At 56.5% G+C, this 11,910-nt stretch overlaps 1 protein-coding gene across 1 annotated transcript; it reads left to right on the top strand.

Annotated features, from left to right (window-relative positions):
• Positions 1–7,397: 7,397 nt before the first annotated feature.
• Positions 7,398–8,582, top strand: SOX1 (SRY-box transcription factor 1). Its single transcript, XM_032611315.1, is given in 8 exon segments — positions 7,398–7,451; positions 7,453–7,502; positions 7,504–7,600; positions 7,602–7,874; positions 7,877–8,068; positions 8,071–8,223; positions 8,225–8,317; positions 8,319–8,582. Coding segments are annotated over 8 exon segments (1,176 nt in total).
• Positions 8,583–11,910: the final 3,328 nt, after the last annotated feature.

Raw genomic sequence — 11,910 nt, forward strand, 5'->3', positions numbered from 1 at the left:
GCGGTATATTTATCTTGAAGGAGAATATTGCACTGGTGTAGTTAAGCCAAGGAGTAAGAAAAAATTAGAGTGGGGTGTTGCAGAAATATAAAAAGTACATAAAAATCGCACTCTGAAACCGTTTGGGTTCAAAGCACAGAAGGCGCGGCTCAGGTGGCTTTCTGCAAAGCCCGTGCAAATTTTAGAGGTTCCGGCATTTCCTCCCTAAAATCCAAGGCTCCCAACCATCTGCTCTGGCATCGTCGTCTCGGCGCCGCGGATTCCTCGCCTTGAGCTCAACTTTTGCGAGTCCTGGAAATCTGGGAGGCAGAAGGAGGGCTCTGCCTCGGCCCCCGCCCGACTCGCGCCCCGGGGAGGAGAGGCTGGACAGACGGGCCGCCGAGCGGGTTCCCGGGTGACCCTGAAACCGCGTTGAGTCCAGGCTCGGGCCGGCCAGGCGGGGTGGGGAGGGGGTCGGCCACGTCCCCTCGCCCAGTTCGCTTCCTGCAGGCGAGTCTAACGGCTTTTTCCCTCCCTCTCCTTCCTGGGGCTGTCAGCGATGGTCCAGGAAGGGACGCGGCCCGGCTTGCGCCCATCTTCCTCTGCCCAGGGTCGGGCAGCGGCTTCGCCAGAGCCAACCGGGCCAGGCCGCTGAGCACGAGCCGCGGTTCCCACTCGAACCACTTTCCCGCCCAGCCTTGCGTAATCGTACGGGACACAGAATGCGGGCAGCCGGCGGCGCCCACGGGCGCCTGGCTCTCCACGCGCTCACCCCACCTCCAACTCCAGGGACCGGCGACGGCTGCCCTGGGCCGGTGGCCCTGAGCCCTCCCGCAGCGGGGCGGGGTGGCAGCCGGGGCAGACTGCTGCCTTTAGCGGCCACCCAATTGAAGTGCGCGCTGAAGCCGCGCTCGGCCCAGGCCTCCGCCCCGGTTGGTTTGGGCAGGGTGGGCACCCTCGAGGAGACCCCAGCGCCCAAGCGGACGGGACAGTAGACAGGCCTGGCTGAGATTCTTCTCGGAAAGTTTCCCGCAGAAGAACCGCCGGGCAGGCGAGTGGCAGAGCGGAGCTGGCGGGGAGGCCTGGGCGCCCCGCACCCCGCGGCCGCCCTCCCTCCAGAGCGCCCGCAGCTCGCCCGGGCGGAGGGCGCGAGGCTCCCCTCGGGCCCCAGTGTTTTCCTCCCCTTGTCTTCTCTCGTTCATTCATAAACCTGGTGGCTACAGACGCGGCTTGAATATTGACGGCTCTCCCCCAACTGCTCCGCCGTTAACCCAATTACAGAATTCATCAAGAACTGTGTTGAATTATCTCTTTCCATACAGTACAGCATTAGCCTAATTAAAAGCTATAATGTCTGATATAATGATTAAATCGTCAGCTCTGCTGTAGGGAAGCAATATTTTGTTTTCCCTTCAATTAGAAGCTGATTGAGGTTTTCAGAGCAGGTCAGCTGTGAAATTTGAATTATATGTGTGAGTACTGCTCACAGGGTGAGCCCCTACTCGAAAGCTCCCAGAGATTCTCCAAACGCTTTCACCCAGAGCGCTAGAGGCACAGACAACGCGCGCGCGCTCACACGCAGGCTTGTTTGATCTTCTCTGTGTATTTACGGATCTCCACGCCGATCGCTGGAGACAGAGTCTTGCTTGGCTTCGAGGAGATGGGCTTTATTTCTTTTTTTCCTGCAGACGGTCCTGGAACAGCCCTCCAAACCCCACGCTTCTAGTTGAAGGAGAGGAAGGGGCCTTGCACGCTCCGAGCAGCTACAAAGACCTCCTGCTCTGTGATGACTGAAGTCGCTCGAAGCTCCATATCGGCAGCGATTCTCTTTCCCTTCTCCTTCTTCTCTTTCCCCCTTTCCCACGACTGCTTTTTCCCCTTTAACACAAAAACGAACCAACAAAAAAAACTTTTCGGTTACTTTGGCTCCTTGGCCTTGGCAACAGTGGGGTCAAGGTCGCCGTGTCAGGGGGCAGAGGGGTACCGAGAGCGTCCGGGGACCGGGAGAGACGAGCGCCCTCACGACCCCCAGCCCGTCGCCCGCACGCTCCGGCGCGCAAACCCCCGAACGCGCGCTCGCCGAGCCCCGGAACCCGGCGTGTGGCTGGAGAGCGCCGGCCCGAGGCCCCGGAGCTCCGCCCGGACGGCGAGGGCGGCGGCGGCCAGCAGACGGCGATCGCGGCCCGCGCGGCGGCCAGGTCCAGGCAGACGCGCGCGGGGCCGGGGCCGGGGCCGGGGCCGGGGCCGGGGTCGGGGTCGGGGTCGGGGCGCGCGCCTGGGCCGGTTCCCCGCCCCCCCACCGCATCCCCGCGAGGTCCCCTCCGGCCAGCACGCCGCCCGGCGCCGCGGTCCCCTCCCACACGCGCGCGTCTCCGCCTCTTCTCCGTCTGCGCCTCCTGTTGGCCGAGATGACCTCGGACGCCTCTTCCAATTGAACCGTCTTTCTCTCCTTTCCTTTTCTTTCCCGCGCTTTCTTCCCGCCTTCTCTTCTTCGCTCTCCTCAGGTCGCTCCTTTCTTTCCCCAAAGTCCTGCCTAGGAACTGGCGGCTCCGTCGTGGTTTGCCTCTTGGAACTCTGGTTTCAGTCCTTTGGGCTACGCCCTGGGCGGTCTACGGAAGCGCCTACACGTGGCCTCCGTCCTAAGGAGCCTCGGGAAGCCGCTGGAGCTGAACTATGGGAGGGCCGCAGGCGGAGGTCTGGGCACATTCCCCGGAGGGTGTCATCAAGACAGGCCGTCTGCGCCAGGGCCTCGGAAGACGGGAGAGTATTGGTCTTCTTCGCTTCCCCAGAATGACCTTTGATTGTCCTCTGGAACCCCTAATCTGTCCATCTCTCTGCTTCTTGGAGCTTGAGGCGGGCACTGGTACAGAAGGTCACCTCTGTGTGTGCCTGAAAGCTAGCTTTCATTTACAGATTGCTAGGGCCGGGGATGCTGTCCACAGTAACCCTCTGTGCTTCCCAGAATTGTCCTGAGCACAGCCAAGGGGAGGGGAAAAAGCAAACGCCAGAAAAGTTTCAGTCACTCTGTACAGGCAGTATAAGCTACTGGGGTTAGATTTAAAGTCCAGGACTCAAGTTATTTGAAAGTCAAGGGCTCTTGTATAGTTGCCTAAATACTGCACATAAATATATATGTGTACATTCTTTGTGTACACACGTGTATGTATCTGTATGCCTAGATTCTGTGGTATACATGGTATATACAGGTGTGCATATATCGTGTGCACCAGTATGTATATGTATGCACATCTGTGTATGTCCTGTGTGTATACATCTATTTATATGTATGCATATGTACATATAATGTGTGTACACACACGTATGTAAACGGCATATATTCTGTGTGTGTGCATATGTATGTTTATACAATGCATATATTCTGTGTGTATACGCATGGATATAAACGTGTATATATTCTGTGTATGCATATGTATATACACAGGCATATATTCTGTGGGTACACGTGTATGCATACATATGCAAGGTGTGTGTATATAATTTCCTCTAATGATGGCTTGGATCTGAATTTTCTTTGAGGATCATGCCTACAAGTTAAATAAAAGAACAGAAAGCATCTTTACTTATGCACATTTCTGAGTTGATCTTCTCTTTGGCGCTTTGAACAAAGAAGCACAATGAAGTTTCTGAGCTGCCAAGAGAGCAAATGTGGTCACTCAACAGTGAACGAATCCTTTGCTGGGGGTCTGGGCTTTGATGTTACTTGGACCTAGTGTAGTCTGTCTTCAGATTCTCCAGTGCCTGGCCTTGGAGGAAGTCCTCAGCGTAAAGAAGGTCCCTGCCAACCTGGTGGGGGGCAGGAGGGAGAAACATAGAATCGGGGAGAGGAGGTGTTTTCAAACCGTTTTGAACCGTTTTCTCTTTTTAAAGTGTGGCTGGGGAGGGGACGGGGAGTCACAAGGAGCAAGACATTGAGGCTCCTACAAGCCATCGCCCGCAGGAGTTACTATGATGCTCCACGATCTCCATGCCAGGATGGAAGGCACTGAGAGGTCTGGCAAGCAGCGCCCTGCCACTGCCTGACTGGCACAGGCGGCGGCTGCCAATCATCTATCGCTTGGCAACAAGTTACACCTGCAGCTCGGGTTTAATACTGATGCACTTGGACACCCATAGCGTGTGCACCCGCTAGGGCCCAGGGAACACCTCGTCACTAAAAAGGGCTTATGGAGAGCGCCCCGAACGCTGAACACTAGCACGATCTCACACAAGGCTAAACCATTTACCCCCTATTTAGATGCTCTGCAAAACAAGGGTAACTTTGTATTTGGAAACATTTTCAGGACTATGGTGGAAAGAAACCAGAGCATTTCAAAGTCAGCTATCCAAGCTCCCCAAAGCATAAAGCCTTCCTGCAGTGTGCACTGGAGAGCAGGGTGTTTATAAAATAAATTGCTCCATTGATGTGGAAAAGAATGTACCAAACCTGATTCACACAGAGTATTTTCAGGGGGGGCTTAGGCTATTTATTTTAAAATCTAAATTGGAAAGCAGAGGAAAGAAATCTTTCAATGGCTAAGTGTATAATATAGTTTATAATTTGTAAACCATTTCCTTTATTTCGGTCTCGCTGACTTTCCGTAACACGCTGGATCACACGGCACACCCATTGCCTCCTAAATTATCAAAGGAGAAACAGATCTGTAGCATCCGTAAACAGTATTCTTGTTCTTGTTTTGTTCATTTACAAGGTAACTGACATTTGGAGGTAGTGCGTGAAACAAATCAAAAGGTTTAACAAACTCGACTGGTGAAATAAGAAGGCAGTTGAAAACCAAGTTTATAACCCAGATATTTAGTGAAAAATAAATATGAAATGACGTTTCCTTTCTAATCTAATTATATATTACTTGATGAGTTCACTATTAAACGCTGAATGGCCTGAAACGAAAGCAGTTTCGTCTGCACAGACCAATTTGCTCTTGCACTGCACATACTGTAGCAACCCTGCAATTAAGAAGAAAAGAAGCCTACAGTAATAATCATAGTAATTGAGACGAAAGCAAGCATTATTCCTGTACCTTGGACAAGCAATAGGGTCAGGAAATTCACAACGGCAGCATGTTTTTAACGGGGGGGGAAGGGAAGAGGCGTCATGTATTCACTGCCCAACATGCTTAAACATCATTACTACTCGTCTTGTAATCATCATCATTATATATTTATTTCTATTACAGTATGGTCAGTCGGGCCGCTTTGGTTAGGCTCCACTTTACCCACCAGGAATCTCCTAAACACCTCCCTCTGTGGCGCACGGAGACGCCCCCGTTACTCCATGAGGACTCTGGAGGGATGCTTGGACTGTCATGGATTTTCTGCAAGCCTTTGGGCCACCTTCATACCATCGGGATTGTACCGGCAGCGTGAGCAATGGTGTTTGAGAATGGGCTTGGAAATCTCTTGTACTTCCCGGTATTGAGAACCCTTCAAGGTTTAAGAATTATAACCGCAGGTCTATGCCTTAATCGTTCCAGGAAACAGGCCTCTCGTTTGCATAATGCAGGGAAACGGCATCTGTCGCTCGGTCCCGAGGCCTCACTTTTGCGATTCGGGTTCAGGTGGGCCCCACTCCGTTCACGGAGTTTTCGCAGTTCTTAGGCAAACGGCTTGTGGAAGATTCGCTCCAAGAGAGCGTGGGCTAGGTCATTCTTTTGCGATTTCAACAAACTTTTTCAACTGTCATTGAGTAGATTCCAGATGGATCTTGTTGTTTTCAACCTTCCCAGAAATTCCTTTCTAGGAGGAAGAAGCCAAATTGAGAAGAGCACGTGATTACAATCCCTAGGCTCATTAAAAGCAGTAAGAGTTCAGGGCTAAGGCTAAAAGCAGCTGTGGAGCCAAGCCCGACACAAATGCTTCCCCGTTACGGGATTATCGTGGCCTGGACCGCGGAGGCCTGGCCTACGAGAGGGGGCACTGGAGAACTTCAGCACAGCGGCGGTGAAGCGTGCATCCGTGGGAGGGGCGGGGGGCTGAGCTGCCCAGGGCCTCGCCGGAGAGCCCGCGGGGTGCGGGAGAGGGGGGATTTCCAGTTGTGTACCTAGGACGGTCTCCCCTGCTCCCAAGGGCGCGCCCCTTGCTTTCCGGCCCTCGGGCCGAGATGAGGGCGAGGATGCCGCCTCGGCCTCCAACTTTCCCCTTCCCAGCAGGCGCAGAGTTGGCTGGCAGGGGAGCAGAGGAGGAGCCGGGTCTCCTTTGCGCTCTTTTAAACAAGGCTCCGGGCTGCATTCCCCCGCCGCACCACCACCACCACCACCACCACCACCCCCCCCCCCCCCCCCCCCCCCCGCAGGATTCTTTCTTCGTCCTTCGCTTTTAAACCCAATCGTTAATCGTTCGGAGCGCGCGGGCGGGAGAGGCAGGAGGGTGAGCTCGGGGTTCGCGCCGCCGCGCGCGCGTCAGGAAGCAGCGTGGCTGTGACCCCCCTCCCGGGCCTCCTCCCCCCCCTCCTTCCTGCCCCCGGCTCCCCCTCCTTCCTCACCCCTCCTCCCCGCTCCGCCGCCCGCGCCCGGCGCCTCTACTCCCTCCCCACGTCACTCGCCAGCGCGCCATGCAAATCACCGCCGCCGCCGGCTCCCATTGGCCGCGGCGCGCTCATTTAATGGCAGCCCGGGCCGGGCGTATGGCTTGCTGGGCCCCGCGCGCCGCCGGCCCCGCGTGCGCCTCCGCTCCTAGCGCACGGCCCCGGGCAGGCAGCGGGCAGCCCATCCCGGGCTCGGCCGCCCTGCTTTCTGGCCCTCTCTGCGCGCCTGCCCTCCCTCCGCTGCCCCCGGCCCCCCTCCCCGGCGGCACCGTGAGCGCCCCCCCCGCCCCCCCCCCCCGCTCCCCCCTCGGCGCCTCGCTCCCCACGGGCACCTGGGACCGGCACATGCCTAGCGCACGCGGCGCGCCGCGCTGCTAGAAGTTGCAGCCCCGGAGTTGGAGGACCGAGCGCAGGAGGAAGGAGGCTCCGGCGGCGGGCGGGCGAGGAGGCGGCGGCGGCGGCGGCGGCGGCGGCGGCGGCGGCGGCGGCGGCGAGCCCCGGGCCGGGCCCCGCGCACCGCTCGCCGTCCCAGAAAGTGGAGCTGCAACTTGGCCGCGACTGAACCTGTTTTGCACCGCTCCGCCGAGGGCGACTCGGCTGCGGCGGCGACGGCGATCCCGGCCCTCGGCCTCTTGGCAAGTGGTTTGTGCTGCAGAGAAACTTTCCACCTGTGAGCCGGACCGGCGCTAAGTGCGTTTGTTATTTGCCTCTTTTTGTTGCTGTCGCCTCCACCTCTCCCCATTCTTCTCTCTGCCAGGACCTCTCCCCGCGACCCACGGCTCGTTCCGTCTGAGCCCCTCTCCGTCCCCCCCGCCCCCTGGCCGTCTATGCTCCAGGCCCCCTCCTCGCGGTGCCGGTGAACCCGCGAGCCGCCCCGATGTACAGCATGATGATGGAGACCGACCTGCACTCGCCCGGCGGTGCCCAGGCCCCCCACGAACCTGTCGGGCCCGGCCGGGGCGGGCGGGGGCGGCGGCGGCGGCGGGCGGCGGCGGCGCGGGAGCCAAGGCCAACCAGGACCGGGTGAAGCGGCCCATGAACGCCTTCATGGTGTGGTCCCGCGGACAGCGGCGCAAGATGGGCCCAGGAGAACCCCAAGATGCACAACTCGGAGATCAGCAAGCGCCTGGGCGCCGAGTGGAAGGTCATGTCCGAAGCCGAGAAGCGGCCTTTCATCGACGAGGCCAAGCGGCTGCGCGCGCTGCACATGAAGGAGCATCCGGACTACAAGTACCGGCCGCGCCGCAAGACCAAGACGCTGCTCAAGAAGGACAAGTACTCGCTGGCCGGCGGGCTGCTGGCGGCAGGCGCGGGCGGAGGCGGCACGGCCGTGGCCATGGGCGTGGGCGTGGGTGGTGGGGCGCGGCGGCCGTGGGCCAGCGCCTCGAGAGCCCGGGCGGCGCGGCGGCTGGCGGCTACGCGCACGTCAACGGCTGGGCCAACGGCGCCTACCCCGGCTCGGTGGCGGCGGCGGCGGCCGCCGCGGCCATGATGCAGGAGGCGCAGCTGGCCTACGGGCAACATCCGGGCGCGGGCGGCGCGCACCCCGCACGCGCACGCCGGCGCACCCGCACCCGCAACCACCCGCACGCGCAACCCGCACGAACCCGCAGCCCATGCACCGCTACGACATGGGCGCGCTGCAGTACAGCCCCATCTCCAACTCGCAGGGCTACATGAGCGCCTCGCCCTCGGGCTACGGCGGGCCTCCCCTACGGCGCCGCCGCCGCCGCCGCCGCCGCCGCGGGCGGCGCGCACCAGAACTCGGCCGTGGCGGCGGCGGCGGCGGCGGCGGCCCGCGTCGTCGGGCGCCCTGGGCGCGCTCGGCTCGCTCGTCAAGTCGGAGCCGAGCGGCAGCCCGCCGGCCCCGGCGCACTCGCGGGCGCCGTGCCCCGGGGACCTGCGCGAGATGATCAGCATGTACTTGCCGGCCGGCGAGGGCGGCGACCCGGCGGCGGCGGCCGCCGCGGCCGCGGCGCAGAGCCGGCTGCACTCGCTGCCGCAGCACTACCAGGGCGCGGGCGCGGGCGTCAACGGCACGGTGCCCCTGACGCACATCTAGGGACGCCGGCACCCGACGCCGTCAGGAGGCCCTGCGGCCGGCGACGCGCCGCCTGGCTTTTGTACAGACGTTTCCACGTTCTCGTAAACAGGCAAACACTGGCGCCGAGCACCAGGTGACACCCGGCCCCCCTAACCGGGAGCTCCTGGGGACCGCTAGGCGGGACCGTTGTGCGTTTGAGACTGAACTTCGGTGTTTTCTTGAGACTTTTTGTACAGTATTTATCACCCACGCGGAGGCAGAAAGCGTTTTCTTTGCTCGAGGGGACACAGAGACTAAACCAAGCGAGAGGCGACGCCAGCTTTTTTCTATCCCGGCCGCGCGCCCGCCCTCCGGCCGCATCGCCTCCTGACGGCGTCGGGTGCCGGCGACGCGGGGGAGCTGTTCTCATTTGTTATCGGTGTAGCGAGCCGGAGCCAAGCACACGCTTTGGTGGTCGTTACCGCCTTGGGGGGTTGGTTGGTTAATTTATACCAAGAGATCCCACCCGCACCCCTCTCAGACGGCAGCGTTGTTCTGGGTTTTGTAAAACTTTCTGTATCTGAGCAGTTTCCGGGTTTTTGTTTTGTATTATTTCCTGTAAACGCGTTGTGAAGTTTTATTGGAGGCGTTGCGTGTGGGGGAGGAGGATTCGGATTATGTACATAGTTTCCGAGAAAAGCTTTCTGCTCAAAACGGTAAAGGAACCTCCACCTAAAAGTGCATCGAGCTTTGAGTCAATAAATTTGAGAGAGAAAAGTCCGGTTTTCCCCCTAAACTTGAAACGTGCTAAATTTAGATTCATGTTTTATAAGCTCAAAACACAATCAGTAAATCTGACTAAGGAGAAAGAAAAATTATCAGGCATGAACTAAAACGGAGGGAACACCAGGGAGAGGGTACGGTTTTCATGGAGCTGCATTCAGAGGAACGGAGGGAAGTTAAAATCCGTAGATTATTTTGTAGCGTTTACAGTGTTATTATTACGGAACGAGAAATAATTGCCCCCCCCCACCCCCCCAAAAAAAAACTTATAGTTTTGTAGTCCGGCCGTTGGTGTGTAGTTCTTAGCTGCCGGCCGCCGCCCGGCGGGCTTTTTCGATCCCTGGTTTCGGGCTTTGCCTCTTGCAGCTGGCCCGGGACCCGAGTGCAGTTTGGGGCGGAGGAGGGAGGAGAGAAGACCCCAGTGGCGGGACCAGGCAAGGATGGATGACAGAGACCACGGCGGGGGCGCGGGGGCCCCCGACTCCCGGGCAGTTAACAAGATTGCGAGTGAAATTTTCTGAATTTGGCTCAAGGAGAAACGCACTCTCTAAACCAAAATGTACTGCAAACCGAGGCCCATCCGTCTGTCCCTCAAGCCCCTCCCTCTGGTATATGTCTCCTTGGAAAGGGACAAAATAATTTTGTTGGATTTTCACACACACAGAACCGACCGCCCCACATGCCCCGCCGTGACACTGGGGTGCAAGTTGTTAACCGATGTGAACGCAAAATGCGGTGTTTATTATTCCTAATGAGATCTGAGGTTGTTTGACGCTTTAAATTTTTTAATTATATTTTTTCTAGGTGTTTACTGGTACCTTGCAGTTTTTTTCTGGATTTTAAAGTTTTCTGTAAAACTTTGTCTTCAAGTAGTCTGACAGCATTAAATATTGCATTTAAAAGTTATACTGTAGCAAATACGTTTTGACATTAGTCACAGCATAAAGATGAAATATTTTTGAAAAGAACAAACTTTTAGGCCAGATGGAAATATGTTGATTTCATCAACACCTCATTTTCTTAACATCTTTTTTTTTTTTTTTTTTTTTTTTTTTTTTTTTTTGTCCTGGAATGAGTATAGACTATACTTCCAAACATGGGCCTATGCTAGCAGGTTGATGAGAACTACATCCAGCCTATGCTGGGGAATAGTTTTAAGTAAAATGCTCACCTGACAATTGACGTGTGTAATTTTTTGGAGTTACTGATAATTTGGCTTCAGCCACTCATTCCTTGAGGTGATTGCAGAAATTTCAAGAACGACGTCAACTGCCTCTTTCTAACAAGATCATAAAGTCTCCCTCTTTTTTCTTTTCCCTCTTTTTTTTTTTTTTTTTTTTTTTTTAGCAATCTGATGTGCTCGGATACATAGGCACTGCTGAGCAGACCAGCATCTTCAGATAGTGAGATAGTCTGGGAATAAATGCCACACGCAGTCCCCTCTGGGAGAGGAAATTCTGTGACGCTCTGTGAGCTCCACATGCAACCTAAGGTGCAGGCCTCATCTACTCCGAAATAGAGTTCGGTGGACTCCGGCTGGCTCTTTTGCAGCATCTCCCTGCGCTCACTAAGGTGGCAGACAGATGTGGGGTTGTGCTCGAATATGTGTGTGGCCAAACCTGTATCTACGCTCGACTATTGGCATAAGAATGTTAGTAATGTGGGCAACGCCTGAAATGTTTCTGACTGTAAGAAGCTTAGCAGGATGCGGGGGACTCTGGGCAGAGCTGTCTGTCGATTTCCTGGAAGGTGGACTTACAGTGTGACATTTCCCCCTGTCTGTCTCATACAGAGTCAGCAGAAATAGTCAGTGCCAGGTGGCCCAAGCCACTTTGTTAAAAACCCAGGAAGATCTTAAAAGAGGAACTCCTGAAATCCAGCAGTTTTGTTTTGTTGACTAGAACGATGTGAAGGAAAGCAAATATAAACTCTTTAATGATTCAATTTTAAAACAACCTGGGATGGGGGAGTAGAAATTAGCTAGGATTCATCCTTCAGGATTGAGATCTTATCATTCCAGCACTGTCTCTTCGATTTAAATTCGCGATGAGAATATCCCACAAGGCTCCCGAGACGCCTCACTCAACTGTGAATTCCGTTCTTGCCAAGGTACCCCTCACCCTATTCACGAACTGAAAATGTTATGTGACCATCATTATACTGTGATGGCCTCATCCACTTCCAGATCCCAGGGCGGTACTTCTATCGCTTATTCCAATTTTGCAGGAAAACCGTGTGGCGAGCGCGGACAGCCTTTGGAGGCCTTGTGCAAAGTTTGCACAACTTCGTGCCGGGACGACCGCGGGAGTTCAGGAACCGGCCTCGGTGCGCCGCCCGGCTCTCTCCAGGCTGAGGGTAGCACGGTTTGTTTGCTGGGGGAATTTTTTGCTCGTTTCTGTCCTCCGCCCCCCGCCCCTGTTTTATTTTAAACTCACAGGCCCCTTTCGTTGTTGTTAAGACTTTGACCCTACCCTCTCCTCCCCGCCAAAGAAACCCACCGGTAGCTGGAGAAGTGAATTAATTTCCACACGGGTAGCGCGTAGAGCGCGCCTGATGTGCAGATGGCGCGTCGGGCGGCGGTGAC

The sequence above is a fragment of the Phocoena sinus genome, chromosome 18, assembly GCF_008692025.1.
Source record: "Phocoena sinus isolate mPhoSin1 chromosome 18, mPhoSin1.pri, whole genome shotgun sequence".
NCBI lineage: Eukaryota > Metazoa > Chordata > Mammalia > Artiodactyla > Phocoenidae > Phocoena > Phocoena sinus.